Source organism: Gracilinanus agilis, chromosome 5 (genome assembly GCF_016433145.1).
Source record: "Gracilinanus agilis isolate LMUSP501 chromosome 5, AgileGrace, whole genome shotgun sequence".
Classification (NCBI taxonomy): domain Eukaryota; kingdom Metazoa; phylum Chordata; class Mammalia; order Didelphimorphia; family Didelphidae; genus Gracilinanus; species Gracilinanus agilis.
This window is the reverse complement of record NC_058134.1, coordinates 41,843,244-41,871,000: the sequence shown is the minus strand read 5'-3', so window position 1 is coordinate 41,871,000 and position 27,757 is coordinate 41,843,244. Positions and strand designations below refer to the sequence as shown.

General features: G+C 38.0%; 2 protein-coding genes across 2 annotated transcripts in view; one reads left to right on the top strand and one right to left on the bottom strand.

Annotated features, from left to right (window-relative positions):
- Positions 1-455: 455 nt before the first annotated feature.
- On the bottom strand, positions 456-16,791 carry UBA5 (ubiquitin like modifier activating enzyme 5). Its single transcript, XM_044677855.1, has 12 exons — positions 16,465-16,791; positions 14,221-14,266; positions 14,027-14,116; positions 10,692-10,801; positions 9,874-9,960; positions 7,547-7,631; positions 6,658-6,762; positions 6,340-6,467; positions 3,865-4,000; positions 3,076-3,154; positions 2,819-2,925; positions 456-2,116 (listed from the first exon to the last, which is right to left on the bottom strand). The coding sequence occupies exons 1-12, from the start codon at positions 16,653-16,655 to the stop codon at positions 2,033-2,035; spliced, it is 1,248 nt and encodes a 415-aa protein (XP_044533790.1). The 5' UTR covers positions 16,656-16,791; the 3' UTR covers positions 456-2,032.
- A 747-nt stretch (positions 16,792-17,538) lies between these two features.
- ACAD11 (acyl-CoA dehydrogenase family member 11) overlaps positions 17,539-27,757 on the top strand; it is a 99,197-nt gene continuing 88,978 nt past the window's right edge. The window contains exon 1 of the mRNA XM_044678416.1: positions 17,539-17,702. Coding sequence (XP_044534351.1) covers positions 17,554-17,702 — 149 coding nt within the window. The 5' untranslated portion in view covers positions 17,539-17,553. The remainder of the gene's footprint in view (positions 17,703-27,757) is intronic.

The following is a 27,757-nucleotide window of genomic DNA, read 5'->3' as shown; positions in this document are numbered from 1 at the left end:
TTGATTTTATGACTGTTTCAAATTTTATTCCATATTGTTTGTTTTTTATTACTAGCTTTCAATTTTTAAAAATATATAAATGCCCATTTCGGTAACCTGGAAAATATTTTGTTGATAGGGAAAGCCAGTTTCAATTCTTAATATACTTTTTTTGAGATAGCACAGCTCCTCAGTTGATACTTCTAATTAATATCTATTTGAATAAAGTATGATGAGACATTAACTTTTTTTTTTAATTTGCAGAAACTTTATACAATGAAGCTTTGAGAGTCCAAATAGTAAAGTCTGGAAGACCTGGCCTCAAAGCCTGCCAGTGGCACATGTTAACAGCACAGCCAGGAACAAATCTGCAGCTACACTGAGTTACCAATCAGTTGCCCATCTCCACTGGTTGGAAGATGTTTCTACGCTGAGAAATTCTCCCAAGAATGAAATCACAAGTCCACACAAGAGCATTAAGAATAATATAGGACATTAAAAAATTTGTATTAAACACTGTTAACTGATTATTTTTCCAGTGTCAGAACACAAGTATCAGATCAGAATTCATATTTTAAAAACAAGTAAGTAAAACCTTACAATGTCAACAGTCATTTCCAAGGAAATAAACATTTTACAGAGATTACTTGATTTTCATAATATTCCTATGAACTAATGGAGACTCTATGCAATAAGGTGAGGTACAGAAATTAAGTACCTGAGGAAACACAACTACAGTGTCTCAGTTTTCCTCCCTTCACTTTTTTGATAATCACCAATATAGCCTTGGAACATCAAAAGACAGACAGTCATGACATTAGATATAAGATTTATCTTTTTAAAATATTTTACTCGGGTTTTTAAGCATTTTGCTTTTTATATATGATGTGTCCTTAATTAATATATCATCAACCTTTTCTTTCATTAGAAAAAGTTCAGATATGGATATGAATTTCAAAGCAAAAAACCAGTTGAAAATATCACTGATTAAAGTATCAGAAGCTATATTTATATTCTTAAAATGTGATTTAAATAGCAAAGGAAAAACTATAATACAGTATCCAAATAAGTTATATAACTATATCATTTGTTAAAAAAAAAAAAAACGACATTTCTTTCAAACAGGCCATTATTGGTCTATTTCATCTATGGATGGCTACACCATTAAAAAATGATATTTGTAAATGGGAAACAGTAAGCTACTTCCAGTTGAGCATCCCTGTCAGTGGGATCACACTGAAAGTTTTTTGTCTCTAAGCTGTTTTAAGTCTGAAACTTCACTATTCAACTCATTCATCTAGAAAAGATTGGGATCTGGAATAACAATATCATAATGTCCAACCAAAAAGCCAATTTAACAGTGATTACACAGGCTTTATCTTCTTCCAAGTATCTAGGTACCTAAGAAATAAAATATTAAACTATGTTGAAACATAATCAGAAGACTGCTAAATATATATTTAATCAAAAAAGCAATCATCTTGAAGGAGCCTTAAGTTATCAGAGAATACACCTTTTTAGTGGCCAAATGTTCACATCTCATAAGATACAGCATCAGTTAATATTGATTTCTCTCCAGCTCTCCTCAGTAGCTTCCCTGAGCTTCCCTAAATCACCTGGATTTAGTCAAATCAGTGTCTTTTTTTTTATGTTTACATTTTATGAAGTTATTTTCAATGGATTATATTTTAGGTCTTATGTTATCGAAGTGCAACTAAGAATTCCTTCATCTTAACCATAATTATCCTCCAAACCCTAATGTAGTATGAGTTTCTGTGTACCACTAATCTGATTCCACATCTCCTATTAAAAAGGGGCCTTCCATTTCAATAGCTAGATCTGAAAAAATGTTATATACTATTCCAGTTCCTCCTTAAAAGAAATCAAATCAAGAAACTTAATATCAAAGTGGGAGATAACGATACCTAATAAAGACTACGTATCAAATGATGCCACCTGAAGCTTTACTAGCAATGCAGGAATTCTCAACTTTTTCAAAGTTTATTTCTTCAGATTCTCCAGAAAGAAGAAGGCGAAACAAGACAATTCCAGGTTACATACTCTTCATCTTGGCCATAAGTTCTTCCAAACTTTCCCCAGAATCTTCCACTGATTCCCCTCCTGGCAGAGCTTCTGCCTATTGCCAAATTAAAAAAAAAAAAAACAAAAAAAACCTAAATGAAAATACATCCTGTATTTATTGCTGTTCAGGAATAAATGACCATAAGTCCTCATCCCAAGATACATAAAATCCATAAAAATACACCTGACTTTTAAAAAAGGGACAAAAAAAAATCAAGTTCTATTACTGTCCCATCAATCTACAAAATCCAGAAATCTTAAATGGTTCACCAGTTAAAATGTCAGTACTAAACAAAAACAATTACTTATGTTACTAAAAATTTATTAAATAATACTTGACACAAAGGCTGCATAGACAATTATTTCTCAATATCAATAAATTTTAAAATGCATTCTATATAAAACAAAAACACTTAAAGCAGTATTGACAAATCCTATCTCATAATGAATATAGGCACACACACACACACACACACACACGCACAAGTCTTTATGGCAGGGTAGTGTTGGGGATTTTTTTTTAAGTATGAAAGATTATTAGAAAGTTAAAAAAATCTTTTAACTGATAAAAATTTCACGTGCTTATATATATTCAAATTTTTCATTTTCATCTTCAAATTCTCTCCTTCACTCCCCTGCCCACTGAAAAAGCAAGAAAAACTATACCCATTTTACATATGAAGTTGTGGAAAACATTTCCAATTATGCTTGCAGATGTGACCTTATTTCCTAAATCAAGCTCATTTTTTAAAAGTACCTTTTTGGGAACTGTATATGCCACTGTAATTCCCTCAGGCAAGTCAAGAACAGGACCAGAAGCATCTTTTAGCTCCTCTTCTGATATCTCAGACACTAATTCGATACCTGGAGAATCAGATTTGATACTTATTTTTGAGTAGGGAATTTGAGTAGGGAATTGCTTTAGCAACCAGAAAATTCTAAAACGATCATAAGACTCCTTGTTATGGACAGGGTTAGAGTTTCTGCTGCTACTCAATTTCGAACAACACCTACCCCAATCATTGTCCTCATGAAGTATTTCTTCTTCTTCTTGTACAACCACCTCTTGTTTAGGCAGAGCTGCTACCTTTTTCTACAGAAATTAAATATCAATATGTTTCTTAGATTACTAGTCATTCTGAACTCTAGAATGAAAGTTTTAAAGCCTGTTATATCCAGTCTTGATCAGCTTAGTCTTAATTAGAAAAGATATTGTAAAAGCCACTAAAGCAAATTTAACAAGAATACAGCATAAATGTAATGGACTTCATTTAATTTTTTAAAAATCACTTTCGGGGGCAGCTGGGTAGCTCAGTGGATTGAGAGCCAGGCCTAGAAATGGGAGGTCCTAGGTTCAAATCTGGCCTCAGACACTTCCCAGCTGTGTGACCCTCGGCAAGTCACTTGACCCCCATTGCCTACCCTTACCACTCTTCCACCTATAAGTCAATACACAGAAGTTAAGGGTTTAAAATTAAAAAAAAAATTAAAAATAAAAAATAAAAATCACTTTCATTCAACAACAAACTCTTCTTTATTCTCAGTATTCCAACCTACATAAGCTCTTGGTTTATTTAAAGAAGTGGTTCCCAAACTTTTTTGGCCTACCTCCCCCTTTCCAGAAATAATATTACTTAGTGCCCCCTGTCACATACGATCACCGCTCCCAAATGCAGCTGTGGCCATCACCAACCTGCTGGATCGCTGCAGCACCCACCAGGGGGCAGTGGTGCCCACTTTGGGAATGTCTGATTTAAAGCTTTCAACATTTTTCTCCAATGAATCCTCAGAACAAGAATTTACCTTAAATTCTTCCTGTTGCTTCCTGCAGTTTCTGTCATCACACTGAGGATTTGGCTTCATGGACATGGTGGGAAAGAAATCTTGCATTGCATTATAACCCAGGTAAAAACTCACAGTACCAAAATTTAATAGAAACCTAGTTTTTGAAAGAAAAAATAAGTAAATACAGCTGGGTTGAAAAAAGTGTAAACCATTCAAGACTGGGCTGAGTTTATAGAATCATAAATCTAGAAATAGAAATGACCTTACTCAGAGGTCATCTAATCTAACTCTCTCATTTGTAAAAGGCCTCTTATAACAAAATTTATAACTGAGTTTAAAACAAACTTTATTAACTATTTATTTAGATACAAAAGAAAGGCAAAGTTACAAATTAAACTCATATATTAAAGCTGAGGTTTTCTTATAAGAAATATATTTATTTACTTTAAGGTATTTTATTAACGGGATGGAACAATTTTTTAAAATTTATACAAGCTTTTTTCTTTTTTTGTTTTGGGATTTTTTTTAATATATTTTTTTAAATCCTTACCTTCTATCTTAGAATCAATACTGTGTATTGGTTCTAAGGCAGACAAGTGATAAGGGCTAAGCAGTGAGGGTTAAGTGACTTGCCCCAGGATCACACGGCTAGGAAGTGTCTGAAGCTAGATTTGAAACCAGGACCACCTGCCTCTGGGCCTGGCTATCAATTCACTGAGCTACCCAGCTGCCCCCTTTTTTATGTATTTTAAACAGATCTGTGACCTCAACAGTGAAGAAGTAAATCATGAAAAATTTCCTTTTCCAATGAAAAGCAGCACATTTTCTGTACCTCTCAGTCCTAAAGGAATAGTTTGGAGTACCAGTTGTCTCCCTAATAGTTATGTGCTGTCATATTCAAAATAGTTCTTAAATATATATATAAAAAGTAATATATATATATATATATATATATAAAGTAAGTGTAAAAGGAGAAAAATGGGCAAGCCTAAAGTAGGGAAAAGCCACAGAACGCTGAATGGTCCCCTTGACTTCAAGAAGGAGACTCAGAGCAGGTTCAACTCAAAAACAATCCAACCTACAAGTAGATTGATTTGTCTTAATAGAAACTGAAAGTATCAGGAGCAGGGTTGCCTGCTCAAGCCACATTGTGAAAAGACTTTAAGTTAGAACCAGATAAAATTCTTTTAAAAAGAAACACAAAGGAACTTGAAGAGAAACTTCAACACTGAAATAGTCCCCTTTAGTGTATTCCTTTCCAGTCTGACCTGCATGTTAAAATTAGTTGACAACTAAATGCCTGGCTCATCTAATGTTAGGAAACAACAGAAGGCAGGGCCTCTTCAGCAGAGTAAAAAGGAAGTTCCCATAGTATGTAATGAATCCTGTAAGAGTCTAAGTATACAAACACTTTCTAATGCTTAATTATCAACAGCTACAGCTTATAGGGCTCCTTAGACTTCAAAGCCCCTGCAAGAAAATGAATTGCTTCAATTTTCCAGAAGGCTACTTTAAGCATCTTTTTTATTACCTAAAGTACTGCCTTTTAACCAATGGCTACTAAACAGTTTATCCACTTTTTGATCATTCAGGGTCACTGTTATGAACACCAGTTTTGCTATATGCCTATTGAGAGCCTGTTGAGACATGGAGGGAGAGCTAAGTACTCCTAGTTTCAATGATGCCAGATGTTGTTATGGATCATCCTGTACAGTATTGGTGGCAATTTTCCTTCCTTCGTTCCCTTCCTTCGTTCCTTCGTTCTTTCCTTCATTCCTTCATTCCTTCCTTCCTTCGTTCCTTCCTTCCTTCCTCCCTCTCTTCCTTCCTTCTTCTGTCCTAGTATCAATTCTAAGACTGAAAAGCAGCAAAAAACTAGGAAATTAGGGTTAAGTAAATTGCCCAGGGTCACAAAGCCAGAAAGTGCCTGGGGCTAAGATTTGAACATGGGTCAGCACACTAGTTGCAGCAGATCTTCCATCCAAATTGTACTTCTAATTTATTGTGGGCTTGGGATTCCTGAAAACCCTTCCTGATAGAATTCTGTATAAAATAAAGAGTAAAGGGGCTCTGAGCAGGATCCGAAGATTCCGATTCTGAATAAAGTACATCTGCTTTATGAACTTCTTGATCTCTCTGCAGATACAGTCAAGAAACTTGATGACTATTTCTTGGTTTTTGTGTATGTTCTGGTGTCCAGAGCCTAAAGTTCCTAATAGAGTTTTTAAGGAAAAGTCAAAAGTGTCAAAATATGAAGTTTTACCATTGGGACAAGTGACCACACTTAAAGAAACTGGTGCTCCATAAAGACACCAATGTCCATGATCTAGCACAAACAACAAACAAAAAAACAAAAGAAAAAAAAGAGGTCTTCACTCTGAAGATAACTAATCTCTTGATGGTTTTTCCTATTCAGTTCAACTTTTCAAAGATACCACTTGTGTTTGTTTTATTCTGCAAATAGACAATTTAGACATTTTTTCCAGTACTCACTTTAACACATTTTGTACAAGAATTCCAGCAACTACTCCCATGGTCGTGGGAAGACTAGCTGCACAGACACCTTCTCTCTTTAGTGTCTTTTCATCAATATTTGCAGCAACTACCAGTGGAGGAGCACACTTCAGGAAAAAAGGAAAATAAAAAGTTAAGTTGTTTTAAAAGAATAGGCAAAAGTAGTAGAGATGCCCAAATAGAAATATATGAAATTAGAGTTGTATTTTTTCTCCCATCTTTCTTCTCTCTAGTTTTATTTTTACATTTAAAAAATTCTAGCACCTAAAAATGGACACCAACAACAATTAGACATACCGCAAAACAAGCAGATTCTCCAGGAATGATGAGTTGTATGTGCCCTGAGACTGCATTTTCACTGACCCCAGATTCCATCCATGTTTGCCCAAGTTCATTACAAGCCTAAGTAGAATGAAGTCATAGCTGTGAATAAAAGGCTAGAATTTACCACATATGTTGTTTTCAAGAAAAATGAGGAAGTATATACACACATATTTTTAATTTAATTTGTATCACAAATAGAAGCAAAAAATGATGATATGGATTGTTATATTTAGTTTTTTCTGTCTATTCAAAATATTGGTATATAGTACAATGTGGTTTACTGGATTATAAACACATCTTAATTATCAGTACTTGCAAAAATCTTCTTTTTAGGAAACAATAGGAATTACAATAGCATACTTTGGAATTAGGAAAACAATAGCATACTTTAATAAAGGTAAAAAATACTCTAATAAGTCAATAGGAAAAGGTTCACAATATTTAGAAACACTATCTTTGTAGCAATTTTTACATTAAGATGTCAAGAAAATTCAAGTACTCACAAATAAATGAGTGTAATACAGTTCTATCAAAACATGTATCTTTTAAAAACAACATATGCACACTCACATGCACACCCACCCTAAGGAACAAGAGGTCTTCAACTGAATTGGATATTTGCTTGAGCTACTAAGTGACACTGCACAAAGGAAAAGGCTAGAAAAATACCCATAGCCACAGATCTTTGAATTTCAAAAATAATTTAAGATCAGTTTAGAGATAAAACATTTTAACTTTTCAGGTTTAAGGTTCATCCAAAATAATTTATTGCTCAGATTAGATCTAAGGCATATTAACAGCACACATATTAAACCAAATATATGCATTACTATATCCTCTATAAACAGAAAATTGTACTTACTGTATTAATTGCCATTCGAGCTTCAAAGTTGTCCACACAGCTCAAAACTAAGTCAACAGGTTTCCCATTTTCCAAGCCACCATTACTAGTCAAAAGAAAAAGATAAGAAAATAATTTTTTATTAGACACAGAATACAACATTCTAATGGATAGTGTTATGCTAATAATTTGATCCTGTTACTTAAATGATATAATGAGGACACTGAGATTTAAGAAACTGCAAGGGTAGAAGAGCAATCGCAAGCAGCTCCTTGACAACACACTCCACTGAATGTAAGGATAGAATCTTGTCAATGGTTGATTATTCCTATTGACTCCCAGAGGAGCATTGGGCCGCAACCATCTCATGCCAACGGACTCTGTTCTGGGCAACTTCCCCCAACTGGGCATCTCACGCCAACAGACTCTGTTCTGGGCAACTTCTACCAACTGGGCATATCTTTGCCAGGTCTGTTTTGGCCTTCTGACTTTTCTCCTCCCTGGTGGGTTCCATATTTTTTTTTCATAGCGTCCTGACTTTCCCAGAGTCTGGTATTGGAGATCTTTTCAGGCCATCTGATGTCAATGGTTACAGACCCCTAATTACAGGTCAAACCAGAGAAACAGTAGGTGTTGTAAAGACACTGAATAGTGAGCCTTAACCCCACTGAATCCCAAAGTTTTTAGCTCAAGCTTCAGCTTAATCCTGAAATAGACTAGCTAAACTTGTTCCTGGATCTGACTGCAAATTGAATTAAGGATGACTTCAGTCCTGTACAAGATAAACTGTTAACTTGTGGATTGAAATACTGTTTGAAGCCCTTTAAAGGTTTAACAGGATTTATTGGATAAGAATTGGAAGAAAGGGTAAATTGGATGCTGGGAGAGTAGGAATTGGTAAACCCTGACTAATCTCTAAGATAAATATATGTATCTTGACTTCAGGTCATTGTAGTTGAAAGTTCGGCCTAAGTGCTTAGTCCCAGGGAGATTTTGAGTCAAGCCCGGCTCAGAAACTGCTATAGATGTTCAGTACAGTTGTTCTTCTTGGATAATATTAGAGAATGATTGAGTTTAAATTGCCTTATTGATAGAGGTGAACAATTCTGATTAGGAAAGTAGATTACAGTCCCTATCTGCCTAACCAAAATCACCCACTGCCTGGGGCCCTGACCTCCTGCCACCCAAGTCCCAGAAACGTGAGCCCTGAGGCTGTTCCAATCTGGGTTTATATAGAGGCTCCTCAGCTGTCTTGGTATGTGCCAGCCTCCTGCCAGATGGATGGGTTCTTTGTTCCATGACATTAACTGTCTGTCATCTCCAATTCCAATATGACTGTATCTGCCAGCCATTACAATAGCAAATATACAGAGGGCACTAGTTTATAAAATTTGCAATTTTCTCAAGCAAAGACAATGATTCCCATTTCATTACACTGAAGGTAATAAAATATTAAATCTAACATGTTCTCACATCATCTTCTTTCATGGTAATCCAGTTCTATAATTTCCATGTTGGATATTGTAATATCATTTCTGCTATGCAAAATAGAGGGCAGAATGACTGACATATAGCAGTTTGGAATTCGGAATGAACCAAAGGATGGCATAAGCCAGGAATGAAAAAGCAGTTACTGAAGAGGGTACTTAAGGAGTTGGAGACTGGAAGACAGGGTCTCATTCTGGAGAAGGGATTTCGGTGGGAGGTGGTGGTTGGGTAAGCCAAATCAATTCAGGTTACCAGCAGCCATTACTGAACAATATCTTAATTCCAATCCTGTGTGAAGCAATATTATATACTCTAATCATTTATCATCTAAAAAGAAGCACCATCTAATACCATCCAACAGTCTGGTTCAAGTTACAGCCTGGCTAGGCTAGACTGCAAGAGGAGAAGATAAACATCTAAACTACTATTCTCAATTCCTATTACCTTCAATCTAATAACAACCATTCATCTATAGCTTTAGCCAAGTTTTCCTTTGTACCTCCTACCTTCAGTTCCCTGTTTGCCTTTCCCTAAGTTGTTATCATTAAACCCTGAAACTAACTTAGGTGGATGTCATTCTTATCCTAAGGTTTACCATCATAACCTTAGATATCTGAAGGAAGAGAGATTATTCAATCTTAAATTAAGCTGCAGTCGACTTAGTGTTATCCGTATTATAGGCCAGGACAAACCAGCCTATTCAGTTCTTTCTTTGGAGGTGAATTTTTTTAAAAAAACATATATACTACTTGTTAAGAACTTATCTAAGTGTAAATAACTCAAAATAGTGTTTTGAAAGGAAGCACAAAACTAAAGTTAAGGGATCATCAATGGAAGATTTCTAAATAAGTATATTTTACCTTATTCTATCCATGAAATGTTGAAAGTTGTCCACTGTGGTTATATTATAGTTATATACTTCAAAATGAACATCAGGATTAATGTTCCTTAAGGAGAGAAAAAGGAAATGATTATAATAAAACATCAATAGGGACAGAGAACAAAAGTAAAAAAGAAAAAGAGCGTCAGAAAAGCTCAAGAATATTTTGTATTCAGAATTGTGTTTAGTCATCAAAAAAAGAATCAGTCTTGCAATTCCTTTTCTCTCCTGTTAAGTTAAAATACCAAATATAACAGTAAGAAATAGATCTTGTAAAAGTTTAAAAAAAAACACTTTACCAAAACTGGGATCAATTCATATGGCAAGAGTAGGCCCTCTTTTTCAACCTAAAGGATAGTTTGATACACTGCTGCTAATTTAATGCAATTTAACAAGGATTTACTAGGTATCTATTTATTAAAAAGCAGCAACTGGGAGGCAGGTTAAGTGGCTCAGTCAAGAGAAAGCAAAAGACAGAAATGGGAGGTGCAGGATTCTAATTTGGCCTTGGAGTCTTCTAAAGCTGTGTGACCCTGTGCAAATCACTTAACCCCCATTGCTTAGGCCTACCACACTCCCTACTATTCTAACTTGCAACTGATACTTAGTATATTGATCCTAAGATGAAAGGTAAGAACTTAAAAAAACCAACAGGAGGATTTAACCTGCTAAATATGAGTCAAACTTGGAGTTAAAATAAAACACTAAGGGGCTCTACCTACACATCAAATGATGTTTTCATACAAGACAAAGTAAGATGTCACTTAATAATGAATATTTAATTTCTATTCTACTGACCGTAAAGTATGCTCTGCTGCTTGAACTTTGCTTAATCCTGCTTGATGTGGCTGGAAGAAAAGTCTGTTCATGTTGGCCAGTTCCACTTTATCATAATCAAATAGTAACAGCTGAAAAGAATAAATAACATCTTTACGAATAAACACCTCATTGGTAATTCAGGTTTATCAAAGTCATTCATAGTGTTAAAAACAAACTAAGTTTTAACTGAAAGTTAACTAACTTTAGTTGTTAGTTTAGTTGTCTACAAGAGATGTAAACAACGCAACTTGATTATTCATTTTCTCTCAAAAAGCATAAGAGGCGGGCAGCTGGGTGGCTCAGTGGATTGAGAGCCAGGCCTAGAGATGGGAGGTCCTAGGTTCAAATCTGGCCTCAGACACTTCCCAGCTGTGTGACCCTGGGCAAGTCACTTGACCCCCATTGCCTACCCTTACCACTCTTCTGCCTTGGAGCCAATACACAGTATTGATTCCAAGATGGAAAGTAAGGTTTAAAAAAAAAAAAAAAAAGGCATATGAGAGATTGTTTTGTATTAAGTAATACTGATATAAGAAAAGCAAAGTCAATTAATTCTTTTTTTTTTTTTTAAAATAAAAACCCTTACCTTCAGTCTTGGAGTCAATGCTATATATTGGCTCTAAGGCAGAAGAGTGGTAAGGGCTAGGCAATGCTGGTTAAGTGATTTGCCCAGGGTCACACAGCTGGGAAGTGTCTGAGGTCAGATTTGAACCCAGGACCTCCCGTCTCTAGGCCTGGCTCTCAATCCACTGAGTCACCCAGCTGCCCCAAAATCAATTAATTCTTAATCTTGCATTACAGTCCCAAATAATAATATTAAAAAGATAAATCAAGAAACAAAGGAAAACAGTTCAAAATCCATTGCAAGTTCATAAGACTTTCAGAAAGACTTTCTCACAAGTGGAATCAATTTTGTACTGGAAGCATTCTCTATTTTGTGTACATTTTGGGCCTCTCAGAAAGTGAGAGCATAATGACCAACTTCTAACAAAGAGCTCTATGTTATATAAAGGGCACAAAATCTCCATGTAATTAATAATATATAAAAGTTACCATAACTTTTCATAATTTGCTAGCTAAATATTTGATGGCTAAGTCAATTTTTTCCCCCTCTGATGTAGAACACAGTTCCCTTGGCCATCATGCCATATAGAATCAATCACCTAAGGTGAACTCTTTAAATGTAAGATGAAAACATGCAGTATAATTTAAAGTAAAATACACCTTGCAGTAGTGCTTATTATAAAGATGGGTCCAGTTGGCAATGATGTCAAGCTGCTAGCAATAGCAGTGGGAGGGGAGTGAGTGATTAGAATTCTTTCTCCTCTTCATCCTGGGCAGTTGTTCCCCAGAATAACAGTTATAACAGAAACCCTTGTAGACCAGGAATGGAGGCTATATTAACTTGTGTATCTCAGGGCTAAATTGGCTGACAAATAGGGAATTATCCCACAGAAATTAGCAGCTTCCACTGTAGGAAGATTATTTCCAAAGCCGCAGGTAGACAAAGTGCTCAGAATGACTTCAAACAGCTGCCTTGCCCTCTGGATCACAGCTATGCTCAGAGCTTGCTTGGATGAAGATTTGGCTTTGGTAATGTATGGATAGGGTTGGTAAAGCCTATTAATATAACTTCACACAACCCACAGATCTAACAAGAGAAATGATTTATTAATTCAGGAAAACAGGGAAGGAGGGATATTTTCTAGGATGGAAGGTGAGGTAAAACTATCTAGTATCTTCAATATATTGACAGAAATAGCAATCCCCCTGAGTGGAATGGCCTCTGAGTAACTTATTCCCCTAACTCCCTCACAAACTAAACTTTCTCTTAAATCTAATGTTATCTAGTTAAAATAGGTAATATTGATTGTAGATCTATATCGTATAGAGATTAACTGGGATATTGCATAAGGGTATTTTCACAGTGCTCACAGCCTGGTATAGTCTGTATGGGTAAACAGCAAAGAATCACCCTGCTCCCTGAGGTCAGAACTAAGCTAATCCTACCCCTCTCAAACCACCTAGCTCCCCCAAAGAGTGTCCTTGCCAAGCTGGGTGTCTTGCTTTTATACCTACATTCTTAACTGCCCCAACTGCCCCCTCTCCTGGAGTTCCAGGGGGTACTGTGGAATTCTGTGAGGCAGTTCACCCCACATAAGATCATGCATATTACAGTAAGTATATACATACATGTGTGTATACACACAGTTATATATTGCCTGTGTTGTGGCAAAAAAAAAAGAATTCTAAATAGAATTACAACTAAGACTTTAACCAATATAAAACTCTTCTGTGTGTGTGTAGAAAGTAGATAAAAAAGAACTAATTTGAGGAAAAGGAGCTCTTCTCTCACCTTCAGAGAACCTAATAACTTTTACATATTAGAATAACAAATTAGAACAAAAAAAAAGAACCCGGCTCCAAAGCAGGACATCAGCTACCTCAGACTCAAGAAGAAAGAATGGTAAAATCCTGGCCTGGAATTCACAGGGAGATAAGATTTCTAACTAAACTTTGAGAATTCATTCTGAATCTCTCACTTTACAGATGTTATGTGATCATATACTTCAAATGTCAAGCCCTACATTTTATAGTTGAGGAAAATGAGACCCAGATGAGTGAAGTTTGTTCAATGTTACAAAGGCAGTAAAGGCACAGAGTCAGGATCTGAATCCAGGTCCTCTGACTTTAAACCTCACACTTACAGTTGAAAAGATTTGTTAATGTAAGTCATTTATTTGCCTATTCTAAGAGTTTACAAATAGCTTTTCCATAGTTTCCATCTCGAAGAATTAGTAAACACATGAGCCTGGTTTCTGTATTTCCCAAATAAGGACATAGAGTTCCACTTTATTATTAGATAGCAATTATTTACAGATGGGTATCGATTCTTCAACATAAAAGGTGAAGTCATTTCAAGAATAAAATTTACTTTAAGACTCTGAGGGAACCTCAATTTCAATGGCATAAAAGATCACAACTCTTCCATATCTCATGTGGTACAGTGGTCAAAAATATTAGTGGCCAATCTTTTGATGATGAGTATTCCACCACACTAAAATAGGGAAGCAAATAGCTATGCTGGACCTGCCCAAGTTTACATTTCACTGGCATAGTCTCTGAGAAGACAGGTTCACTTCATACCACAAGGACATTAGTAGAAGCAAATATAAAGAGAAACATATGTTTATTTCAAAAGCTTCAACTGATTTCATTTGAAGTATGAGGATGTGGGTGTGTGTGAAGACAGTACCTGTGTTTCTCCAAGAGTAAATGGTTCATTATGTGATAGTTAGAAAAGTGTCTTTTACCTTACCAATGCCACATCTTGTTAGCATTTCAGCAGTTACGCTACCAACTCCACCAACACCTACTACTGCTACAGCAAAGCTACGGATTTTCTGTGGAAAGTAAATTAAAAGTACTCTAATCAACATATTTCATAAAAGTTGCCAGAAATTATTTTGGAGTTGAAATCTTCAAAAATGTAAAATAAATAACATACCTCATAATCCTTCACAATTCCCATTCGTTTCAATGCCATCAGGCGACTTAAAAGCAAAAGAAAAAATCATTTTAGAAATCATTGAAAACATTTTAAGCTTCTATTTGTTGCACAGTATTGGGTGCTACACATAGAAAACTAGTTAAGTCTCCAAGATAGTCTTAAATGGGAAAAGTCAATGATTACAGACAAACAATATGAGCGTGGCACTGATACCCAGAAAAAATTTAAAAACAACAAAATCACAAACCAGAGATATGGAACAGTGGGAAAAATATTGGATTTGGAGTCAGAAGATTTGTGTTCAATTCTGAGCTTTAATACTATGTGACCTCAGGCAAGTCAATAAATTATATAATAAATTAGGAATCTCAGTTTCCTCATCTGTCAAATGAAAAGGCTGGACTAGGTGGATGATCTGAGGTTGCTTCCAGCTCTAACACTAAGGATTTAAAGACAGGATAAAGGCTATGATCTCCCTTAGATGACAAGCCACCCCCAGTGATGAGATCAAGCAGATTTTTATATCCACCTTTTGCCCTCTCAAGGACAAGAGGAAGTTGTAAATGCTGAAAGTTTAGATACATTAAGACAAAAGAAAATTTCACTTAACTACTTCTATGTTTAATTTTTTTAAATAAGTTTTTAACATTTAGTAACCTGCCCAAAATTACAAATTATAGTCAGGTCATAACGTACTACTTCTTTTTCTCTTCAGCCAGCACTCTCAGCTGTCATTCATCTTCCCTTTTCCAATTCATAAAGTCATTTTAGTAGGTAGGCAGTACAAAGTTTGATAGTCAATTTAAAATACAGTCTTATATTTTTTAACTAAATGTTTTATTAATCTTCTTTCCTAAACTAGATTATGAAGTTCTTGAGAGTTGGTACTACATCTCCTAGTTTTCTTGTACACTTGAAGCAGACAGCACGGTGCAGTAATTATACACCAATATCTGAAAGAGGTCTAATTGCACAGAGAAGTCCTGGAGAGTAGCCTTGGAACCACACACAGGTTTACTGATTCCCTAGCATCACTGAAAGAGTCAGAAGCAAGATTTGAACCAGGTACTTCTGTCCTTAAGGTTCTAAGACTTTACTTCCTGCCACCGGACCTGCATAGAGAAGATGAGCCCAGAGGTGGTGGACTCCAAACCCTACAAGTGAGTCCGACACCTGCTGGTCAGTTTGTAATTTTTCCTGATTTTAAAGTTTTTGTTATTGTATTTCAGTCATGTGTCCCACTCTTTGTGACTCCATTTGGAGTTTTCTGAAAGATATCGGAGTGGTTTGTCCTTTCCTTCTCCCACACTTCTTAACAGATAAGAAACTGAGGCAAAGGGTTAAGTAACTTCCCCAGAGTTACAGAGCTAATTAGAGTCTGAGGCCATATCTGAATTCAGGTCTTCTTGATTCCTGGACTAGTACTCTCTCCACTGGACCACCTGTATGTATGTGTAAAATATAAGAAATAAAAAACCACTTGAAATAAATGACACAAGAATACTGTTGGGAGGAAAATCCGTATGTCTTTTCTCTTCTGCCTAGTGACTGTAGAGATCCTTACTTCTTGGGCTTTTACCTGAGCTATGTTAGTTCATTTTAGAAATGATCATGTGTTCCCAGGTATAGAGTGGACTGGGAAGAGTAGTCATTGCAGATGGGCATCCCTGGCTATGGTAAGAAGGCAGAAGGGATGTAAGGAATTGGAGGGGAGGGGAGAAGACTCTGGTGGTAGGGTTGTTTCCAATTCAATTAAAAATGCAGTCAAGTACGGAAATATCACAAGATTCCCTGTGCACAAAAGGATATACCATATGGCTTCACACGAAAGGAGCTGGAGTGAAGAATAGAATTTGAAACTAAAAATTTTTAAGAAGCGAATGTTAAAAATTTATTAACGAGTTATTTCTGTTAATAAACAGCCATATATGCAAGGCTAAACATCTGAACTGTGCACCATTCGGGAGCCGATAGCTAAGTTTGGTCCTGGCCTGGGCAGATGCTGGAAGCAAGGGCCCCGTACAAACCTCTTCTTAACACTCACGGGGAGAGAAGGAGGCGCTGAAGGAAAATGAGTAACTTGACCTGGTTGGCCTCGAGACCGACCGAAGTCACCCATTTTAGATCTGAAAAATAGAAATCGGGGCCTCGGGGTGGGGGGCCGTCCAAGGCCGCGAAAAAGTCACGGATCCGAGGGTTCGCATCCCGGATACGCCACTGACCAGCAGGTGTCGGACTCACCTGTAGGGGTTGGAGTCCACCACCTCTGGGCTCATCTTCTCTATGCGGGTCCGGCCTCCGCCACTGCTGCCCACGTCTCCCCCGGCGTTGCCCCCCGGGGCCCGCAGGCTCCGCTCCAGCGCCAGCTCCTGCTCCAGTTCCTGTACCCGCCGCCGCAGCCGCTCCGCTGTCTCAGCCGAGGAGGAAGCCATGTCCGGGGCCTGGGCTTCGGTCGCCCCTCGTCCGGGCCTCCGCCTCCCACGCCGCCGCCGCCCCACGCTGCTGCCCCACGAATCAGGTCCACTCCGGGAAGGCTAGAGCTGAGCCAGGCCGACACGTATACTCACTTCGACCGTGCTGCTTCCGCTGTGCCACAGCCATCGCCTTCCCCCTGCCACGCCTCCTTCCTGCCCCTCCCCTCCCGTCACCACCTCTCAGGGAGCGAAAACCAAGTAGGAGCGGAACCTTCTATTCTTGATGCCTACGTTCCCGGAGGGTCTTTTTGCGAGGGACCAATTGACTTTCCGGTTTCCAGTGAATTAAGTTTGAGGAGAGGGGTGACGTGATTTCTTTCGCCTCATCGAAGCAGCTCTCCTTTCTTTTGAAGAACAAGTCTCGTCATCTTTGGCGAGAGGAAAAAGCAGGCTGTTCTTGGGCCAACAAGAACTGATCGAAAGCGGAGGCGCCGCCGTTGCTAGGCAACCGGGACAGGAGCCTACCGCGTATGACAGAGCGAGCCCCGCCCTCGGGGGGTTGCGTTCGGTACACCACTCCTCTGCGGTCCAGCCCCGCCCCGCCCCCATGGGCTGCGTCCTGTCGCGCACAGCCCTGATCAAATGGCCCGCCCCCGGGACCACCCCCGACACCGCCCACCCCTGGATTTGTCCCCTCCCTCCCTCGGCCCCGCCCCGAGCAGCACTTCTGACTGCTAGTTTGGGGTCTCCTCACTTGATCCTCGGCTCTTCGGCGTCCAGGCGGCGGCAGCAGCGGCAGTGGCAGTGGCCTCGGCGGCGGCGGCGAAGACGGCGCCAGCAGCAGCAGCGACAGCGGCAGCGACAACGGCAGCGACAGCAGCAGAAGCAACCGCAACAGAAGCAGCAACAGTTGGACATGGAGCCCGGATCGTTTAAAGAGCCTGACACGGGCGAAGTCCTGCCCCAGCACAGGCTTGATCAGAGGTCCCTGGAAGACTATCTGAGCCGGCACTTGCCCGGCTTTGAAGCAGAGCCCACTGCGGTCCTGAAGGTCGCCCAGTACAGGTAATTGGGAGATTGGCACGCAGCGTCCCCTCGCGGCCGGGCGGGGCCGGGCTGGGCTGGGGCCTGCCTCCACCTCTCCTACCCGCTCTCCTTTACTCCCACCTCTTGCTGCCTCCCGAGGGCCTTTTCCCAACTGCATCCTGCCTTTTAGGAGCCCGCCAGTACTGGGCTCGACCGCTCCTCTCTGGGCCCCTTGTCCTGCACTCACTATTCCTCAAAAAATATATACCCTAGGTTGGCTCAATAAAGGAATAAAATAGGTCAATTTTTCATAAAGAAAACTACTCATTGCGTAACTTTTAGTGTCATAAAATTGTTTAATGTTTATTGCCATATAGATGTAAGTCAAGGAGACTTCTGCTTGGTTCTGCGCATACTTTTTGAACGAGATCCTGGCATTTCACCTTTTTTCTTGCTTTGATTCTGACAGAGCAAGCCTGAGAATCTCAATTTACCAACATAAAATGATATAAATGGAATTACAGCTTTGGGGACTCCTTTAGTAAGAGAGAGATATGCTACTCACAATTTCTGTAATTTCATTTATTGGAAATAAATTCAGAGTTTTGAGTTATTTCAACAACCGATTAGAAAAATCTCTAATTTGGTATCATGCAAGGGCAAACAAAGTTCAAACTGAAATCCTTCTGGGAAGTAAGTAGGCCTTTTCCAAAGTTGTTTTTCTTAAACCCTTTCCTTCCACTTTAGGGAAGTAGAGTAGTAAGAACTAGGCAATGAGGGTTAAATGACTTGCCCAGGGTCACACAGCTAGGAAATGTCTGAGGTCGGATTTGAACCCAGGACTTCCTGTCTCTAGTCTTGGCTCTCAATCCACTAAGCTACCTGGCTGCCCCAGAGTTTTTTGCAAGAAAATTGCACAATCATTTCATGAAGTCTTTGTTTACTTCACTAGCAAGGTCATATATTTACAAGGGCAGAGGTCATCTTTAAGTTTTGATGTTTAATTTTTGTCATGTTTTGGGTAACGTTTAGATAAGAAAGAATGGGCACCATACAGATTACTGTGTGCTATTTCTTCCTACCACCATTCTGACAATACATGTGAAAACAGAATCCTCAAGCCTGGCATAAGTGTAGCCTGTGTGTGAGAGATTAGCAAGGTGGGGCCAATTCTAAACATTTCTTGTATAGATGCATACACATATGCATGTAGGTTATCTCTATACAGTGCCTAGGTAACATGGATAAATGTAATCTCAGGTCTTACCCACATTTATGGAGTAGAGGAGATTTGGCAAGAGTTATTCCTGTCCATCTAGCTGGTGGGAGGGGTGGGCAAAGTCCATGGCCTCTGAAACCAGCCTATCCTCCAGTTTTCTATCTTCCATCCCTCAAATATCTTTGAACTAAGGGTACAAGTCTGAGCAGTAAAGCTGCTTTGCTGGTTATTCCTAAGGAGGAGGGTAGCCCTAAGCTTATATTTTCCAATTTAATACCTTTTCACCAAACACTGAGTACAAAAAAGACCATCACAAATATCGAATCACTAGTTAATCCGTTTATTTAAGAAAACAACAAACAGAAAGCAGAGGAATTTTATGGTTTAGAATATACCAAAAGTTACACAAAAGTGACTAAGCTTTTCATCTAGGAACAAAATGAAAGTTCAGGCCAAACTAGAAGAGAATCTCAACCTGAGGATGTGTGTTCTAAAATAGGGATTCTTAACCTAGGCTTTTGGACCTGTTTCAGGAGTGAATGGATAGATTCCAAGGATTCTGGAGTCTTGGATGGGGAAAAGTTATATATTTATTTAAGACTAAAAGATTTCCTTTGTAATCTTACGGATTTTATTTTTGAATTTAAAAACATTATTTCAAGAAGGGGTCTATAAGTTTCACCAGGCTGCCAAAATGATCTGTAATACACAAAAAATAAATTAAAAACCCCAGCTCTAGAATTTCAAGCAAGTTCTAAAACTTAACAGATTTTAGAATATACTTCTCATGCATCCCTGCCATACCAAAGTCTTTTTTGACTCTTTGGAGTGTCTTTTGTCTCCCCTAACTCCCAGATCTTTTTTATAAAACTGTGTTCATCAGTCAATTTTGATACCCCACTCCCTCATCCAACAACTCCTTATGGTCCAATCAGTTAACAAATTCTTTCTTCCTGGTTGGAATTTATAAACGAATAAATCTTATTCATCCTCTTCATTTTACAATTGGAACTGAGGAACCAGAGATTAGGTAATTTTCCTAAAGTTACAAATTTAGAAAGTGGCTAGAATGAATGAATGAAAAATATTAAGAACTTGATATATGCTTGCTAACTTATAACTGTGCTGAGCCCTAGGGATATAAATACTTAAAATCAAACATCAAAACTTAAAGATGACCTCTGCCCTTGTAAATATATGTATTTGAGGAGCTTTTATTTGAATAGATATAGGGAGCACATATAGAAGAGTAGTGGCTAGTGTGAAGGGTTAAATTTTGGATAGGAGTTTGACAAAATGTGAGGAGAGCAGTTTGGTAAAATACAAAACATTTTAGTTTATTTGAGGAGAAGTTCGAGTAGGAAATAGGAAGGAGGAAAATGAGAATATTACTCTAATATCTTTTAACTAGGCCTAAAACCCCAATCCTAACTAAAATTTCTAAGAAAACCCTAATCTAACTGCCTTCGAGGGCAAGTGCTTCTGCCTGGGCCAGGCTCCGCCTATCTTAACTACACTGTTTACCTAAGATTGTGTTCAATATCTACCTACCTACCTAAGCTAATCAATAAGCATTAATCAAACTCCAACCACCTTAAATACATTTTCTTTACCTCAGCTGTCAGTTAGAGGCTCCAACTGCCAGTCTCACTGAGACAAAAAAGACAGATGGAGCTCCTGCATTCTAGGAAATTCCAGAGACAAAAGCCCATTTCAAAATACTCTTTCCCTCATAGAGCTCCTTCATCTTCTAGATAACAAAACCTTCTGAGTTCTTACACAACAGCCTGTCAGTTAAGAGGCTCTTACAGAGAAATCTTTCTGCTCCCTTGCCTTTAAAGAGACAGAGGGAGAGATTAAGAAAAATTCTTTTAACAGGAGGCAGTAGTCGGAAGCAAAATAGACTTCTGAGGAAGGATAACATGAAAAAAAAGAGAAGCGTAAACAGGAGAAAAAATGAGAAAAAGGAAAATGCACAGTAATCATACCTGTGAGTATCAATGGGAGGAGCTCACCCATAAAATGAAAGCAGATAGTAGAATGGACTAGAAACCAGAATCTATAAGTTGCTCACAAGTGATACACTTGAAAGAGAAAGACATACACAGAGTAAAAATAAAGGGCTGGAACAGAACCTATGCTTTAGTGGAAGTTAAAAAAACAGGAATAGCAATCATGATCTTGGACAAAGCTAACCCTAATGATATGAAAAAATGTTCTAAATCACTACTGAATAGAGAAATGCAAATTAAAACAGCCCTAAGGTACCACTTCACACCTATTAGAAGTGGCAAATGCTGGAGATGGGGGAAATAGGTATGGTATACTAATGTGCTATTGATACAGTTATAAAGTGGTCCAACTATACTAGAAAACAATTTAGAACTATTCTCAAAGGGCTATAAAGTTATTCATATTCCTTCACTTAGCAATAACACTGCTAGAGAGATCAGAGGAAAAAGGAAAGGACCTTTATGTACAAAAATATAACAGCTCTTTCTAAGGTGGCAAAGAATTGGAAATTTAGGGGATGTCCATCAATTGGGGAATGGAAAAATAAGTTATGACATATGATTGTAATAAAGTACTATTTTGCTTTGGAAAATGACGATGGATTTCAGAAAAATATAACAAGACCTATATAAACTGAGGCAAAATGAGAAGAATAGGGAGATCAGTTGTTCAATAGTAACAGTAATATTGTAATAATGATCAGCTGTGGAAGGCTTAGCTACTCTGATCAATACAATGATCCAAGACAATTCCAAAGGACTCATGAAGGAAAAATGTTATATACCTCCAGAGAGAGAAATTAAGAATTGAGTCCAAATTGAAGTATGTTTTTCTTATTTTATTTTTCTTGATTGTAATTTGCAATATAACTAATATAGAAAAATATTTTTCATGATTTCACATATATAATTGATATCATACTATTTGTCCTCTCAGTGGGTGGCAGAGGGATAAGAGGAAAGCAGAGAATTCAGAACTCAAAGTTCTCAAAGAAAACAATGTTTAAAAACAAATAATATTTTTAAAAATATGAATGTTATAACTATATAAATTTTTTTAAAAACTAAATTAAACATTGGGATTGCAAGTGTAATAGGCAACTTCTGGGAAGAAGATGGAGACCAACTTGAGTGACACATCAGTGATAGAATTTAGAATTTACCCAGATGGTATGAGCCAAGGGCAAAAGACAGTTGCTACCACCACTATAAAAGCCCAGGGGCAAAAGACTTCAGGGTCTCATTTTTGAGAAGGGCTCATGGGTGGTAAAGGGTGGGTAGGCCTATAGACCTGCATATTTATAAAGTAGTATGCAAAATGTTGATAATGGGGAGGAATAACAGGGATAAGGGGGATGGCTGAGTTAAAGGAATGAATAGGCAATCTTGGTATAGGGAGGAGTAAAGGGGTTAGGTGAGTAATGAAGAGATGAATGGGTCCTATATAGGAAGGTAAGGGAATGAATGGGAGTATAGGAGGGGCTGCTCAAACAGGCTAATCACTGAGGCTAGAGACAGAAGGTACTGGGAGGAAACAAGCTGGGTTCTTCAGGCAGGGAAGGTATCTCTATGATACAAGAGAAATTGGGTCAGCCAGAAATATTTAGATCTGGCTGTAGGGTTTCTCTTATTAATTTCTGAAGCCCTTTGAGGGAGGAGTCGAGAGGCTGCCAGTGAAACTGAATGTCTGCAGGAAGTCTCCACTGGGTACTTCCTGCCCAAGATGGATGCCTAGGTTTCCCTAAAGAAATAAAAAGGAAAGTAATTTCTTCCCACTTCACCCTTTGCCTCAATATTCAATACAATGATTCATCGGAGGCTTTTGTATAGGTAACAAAGGGGATTTAATGATGGCAGGGATAAGTAGAGGGAGAGAGGGTTTGAGGGTTTTGTAACTGCTGCTGGGGAGAAAACTGATGCTGGGGGAAGGGTCACAGAGAAGGGAGTCAGACTGAGAGAAGCTGGCTCTCCCAGTCAGGAAAGTTTCACTGCCCTGAAGTAAAGTATTTATCAGATCACTAAATAAGGGGGTGGCTTGATTAAGGATGTCCTACTGGCCTTCAGAAGCTAAAACCACAATGTCCAACCACCAAAAACCACCCTTCCTCCCAGGGCCCAATGGGGAAATTCAGGGAAAATGAAGGGGTGTGAATGGAGAGATCAGGGAGAGGTCCAGAGAAATCAAGCTAGGTCCAAAATGTCCCAAAGACAAATAAGCACAGGCCAAGGCAGAAGCCAAAAGGCAAAAGCCCCTCAGTTGGAGCTTCAGGACTATTTATAGTCTCAGGCTCCAACTGCTTTTCTGTGAACATTCTAAACTTCTAACTGCCAGGGCTATTACAGTTGAATTTGCAAAAGCAAAAAACTCCTGCTGCAACCCTGCATTACAGTATCTAGCACCTGTACCTGATTGTCTCAAATTATCAAGTGACCTATTAACTAGGCTGAGAGATATACATCAACACCTTCTATCAAGAAGAATATCATAGTCCCTTCCTTTCACTTGGTTTAGACTACGGCTGGGTCTTACCAGGGTCTGGGAGGGAGAGAAGCATCTCCTGCTGGCTGCCAACTTGTTACTTATTGATTAGCCTAATCTAACTCCCATAGGTTTAGCATAGCCATCCCCAACACCACTTTCCTTATCCTGATTCCTACCCCTTTGAGTTTATAGCATTAAACCCTTTGAAACATACCTCACGTGAAGACTGATATCTTTTTAAGAGCAAGTGAACAATTACAGCCAAAGGGGAAAGGGGAATTTACCTAAATCACAGTCATTCCACCTTATCCAACTCAATTCCAATACTGTCCTTATTACAAACTTTTATCCTCTAACCTAATCCCAAGACAAGTAACCAGAGGAGCTGTGTGGAACAATACACAGCTCCTCACTTGATAATTTTGGCTTGGGCACTGTTTGTGGGGTCAAGTGCTTAGCTGAGCTGAACATTCACAATCCCTGGTGGTTATCACCACACCTTGGTGGCTACTCAGGCATCCCTATCTTCACTCAGCCTAGATCCATTTACCATCTAGGGATTTTGGGCCATCTTGTCAGGCCCATCTTACAGAAGCACCATACCACCCTTGTATAACACAAGGCAAATGGAAAGGTGGAATGACAATGGATTATGACCAGATAAAGATATTTCAGCATTCACAAACATAGGAGTGGTGCATTTGTGGGTGATGACAGGATCAAAGAACATTGCCCCTCAAATCCTTTACCAAAATAATAATGGTTATTTCTGTTATTGCTATTATTAAAATTATAGAATATATAAATGTATAATACATGTAAAATATTTGGAAATCTACTTCCAAGTCAGAGACAGGATCTATATAACTATATATATAATTACATAAGTATAACTAGAAAACATTCTTTTTAGAAATAAAACTATACCTAAATACTTGGAGCACTATTAATTGCTCATGAGTAGACTGGGCTAATATAATAATAATGACAGTTATAAGGATTAAAAATGATAAAGGCTGATATTATGAGGAAAACTAATATTTTATTTGGGCCCAATTTGATAGAATGAATCAGACCACGCGCCTGGCTATTTAAAAAATCCCGCCTCCAGTACCTTCTCCCATCTTGTCCGTCTCGTACACCAGAGAGGTCATCACAAGGCTGACCTCGGAATTTAAGCTGTGCTATACATTGGACGTCACATCCCCAAAACCAGAAATGCATTGGATCACGGAAAATGTAGTTTCAAAGTACTCCACATGTCCACAGGAAGTTTGTAAAATACTTTTAAATGGGACATTTCCCCCTGAGATCCGGCAAAAAACGATTGGGTTTTGTTTTTTTTTTTCCCAGTGGATCTGTAAACATAGTCTCCTTCTACATTGCAGGAATTTGGGGATAAATGAAAAGGATAAAAACTAGCCACATTGTCAAAAAGCCAATTTGGGGCAGTCCCCTATTGGCATAAGAGTGTACATTCAAAACAAATGCATTCAACTCATTCAACTCCCCATAGTTCAAATCAACTGCACCCCAAAGTTCAATTTTGATCTTCATGATCAAGTGAAGGCTCTTCAGGCATCTTCATGGTGCCTTCACTAAATAGGTTCCTTGTCTGGATTCTGGGGAGATGGCAAAATCCTTATCCTGAAATTATTCTCAAAAGAATTTAAACTTTACATTATAGATTATAAAACATACACAGTACTATCTAAATTAATTTGCCTATTCAGTGCCGTATCTAGCAAATTATAGGAGTATTTACTGAGGTAGAAAGAAATAATGATTCATTAGGAAAAACCAAAGGGAAAGAATCTTAAGGGAAATAATGAAAAAAAAAAAAATGAGAAAGGGGCCTCGTAGTACCAGATCTCAGAAACAATACTTTAAAGAAGTGATCATCAAAACAATTTGGCATTGAGTAAAAAATAGAAAATTAAATTATTAGAAAAGATTAGTTATAGAATATTCATTAGCAAATGAACTTTTAACAGTTTAGGCTTGGGTTTTCCTTTTAACCCTTTTAGTCAAGGGGTGGTAGAGAAGAGAAAATAATTCTTGTTAACTGAAAAACAACATAGATTTGCTTTTTTTTTTTTTCATTAAAAAAACTTATATGGAGGGTAAGTAGAGCCATCAGGGAACAGACTGACATATCTTTTATAGTAGCAATGGCAATACTGATTTTAGTATGGTTCCAGAGGCGGAAGGTAGAGGAAATAGGTCTGAGAAGAAGATTGTTGGATAATAAAATTAAAACATGATTGGAGCTGGTTTATATATAGTGGTCCTGGTAAAACACTCACTCATGGGGATGTGGGGCAGGGTAGAAAAAGGTAACCCCCACTAGGGCCAGAAGAGCTGAGTTCTCTAGAATCCAGATTTCTCAACTTTCTAGAGAAGAACTCTTTACTGAAAACAAACTATCCTAGACTCTTCATTCTTCTTCATCCCACCTATCTAATCAGTTATCATATTTTTGTATTCCTACCTTCATAACATCCTTCACATTCAAACTCTTCTCTGTGCTCCAAAAGCCACCACCTGAGTTCAGGCCCTTATACCCACTTCCTTAAATTATTGCAACAGCCTCATAATAAATCTCCCTGTCTCAAGTCTCTTGCCACTCCAGTTCATTCACACTGCTGCCAAAATGATCCTCCCTAAGCACCTCTCCGTTTCTGTGACCTACCTATTCAATAAAATTTTATGACCCCTATTGCTTCCAGAATCAAATATAAACTCTTCAGTTTGGTTTTTAAAGTCATTCATACAACCCAATCTCAGCAATATATACACTTATTGGATGTTATTCCTCCCCTTTTACTTTGTGAACCAACAAACCGGTTTTCTTTACACATTCTTCACACATACCCCTCCACTCCAATCCAGTAATCCAATAATCGTAAGATCCATTTCTTTCTACGTATGTTTTCCCAGGCTGTCTCCTATGATTGAAATGAATGTGCTTCCTTTTCACTTCATAAAATTCTCTCTTTTTTCAAGGCATAATTCAAGGACTGCTTCTGTATGTAGCCTTTCTTATCTTCCCCCCAGTTATTAGTACCCTTCTCCCCAATCTACCTTGTTAATGACTTTGTATTCATTAGAGTCATATTTATTCTCTACATACTCATAAATGTACTTATCCCTCACTAGACTCTACACTCTTTAAGAGCAGAGATTGTTTTATTCTTTGTATTTGTGTCTCCAATATCTATCACAGCCCCTCACACATAGGAAACACTCAATAAATATTTGTGAATTGGTTGATTAAACATCTATTTGTGTCAGGCAGTATGCTGGGTATACAAAGGGAAAAAAATGAAATCGTCTTTGTCTTTAAGGAGTTTAAAATAAAAAAGGGGAGATAATATGTTTATATAGAGATGCATATATATAGGCTGTGATAGAAGATAATCTTAGGTAGAAACCAGCTGAGTCTGAAGAGATCAGGGAAGGCCTCCTGCAGAAAATGGCTCCTGAACTGAGTCTTGAAGTAATTCAGGGATTATAAAAGGTAGAAGTGAAAAAGGAGTTTATTCCAGGCACAACTAGTTCAACAAAGGCTAGATAGAATATTATATAAGGAATAGCAAGGACAGTCTGGCAAGACTGTAAAGTATATGGTAGGGAGTAATGTGTAATAAGGCTAGAAAGATAGGATGAGGATAGGTTGTGAAGAATTTTAAATGTCTAACAGATATTTGTGTTGTTCTAAAATGTAAAAAACCCACTGGGCTTTATTGAATAGAAAAATGATGTGGTCACACCTGTACTTGAGGAAAATCACTGGTAGCCATGTCAAGAATAAATTAGAATAGGAAAGAGTCTAGGCAGGAAGACCAATTAGGAGGCTATTATAACAAACATTTCTTGAGCAGATGCTTTGTATGAGGATCCCAAAGATACAAAGACAAAAAACAAATCAGCTCCCATCTTCAGAGTTTAACTACAATGGGGAAACAATTACAAACACAGATAATACAAATATATAAACTGAATTCAAATAATGAAGCTAAATATGAAGTAATTTCTGGGCAAGGGTAGAAGCCACTAGTGCCTAAGGGGAATAGGCTAGACTTAATGGAACGAATGTTATCCAAACTTAGTCTTAAAAGCTAGAGATTCTTTCGAGGTGAAGCAGGATGGGAGGCATTCAGGAATGGGAATTCCCATTGATAGATTGTCTTTTATAGGGCACAGCAAGTAGAACAGTTTGGCTTAAATGTAGAAAGTATTAGGAGGAATAATTAGCCTGGAAAGATGGGCTTTGTGAAAGGCTTAAGATGCCAAAGAAGTCACTGTAGCATCAAGGAAGGAAGGAAGGAAGGAAGGAAGGAAGGAAGGAAGGAAGGAAGGAAGGAAGGAAGGAAGGAAG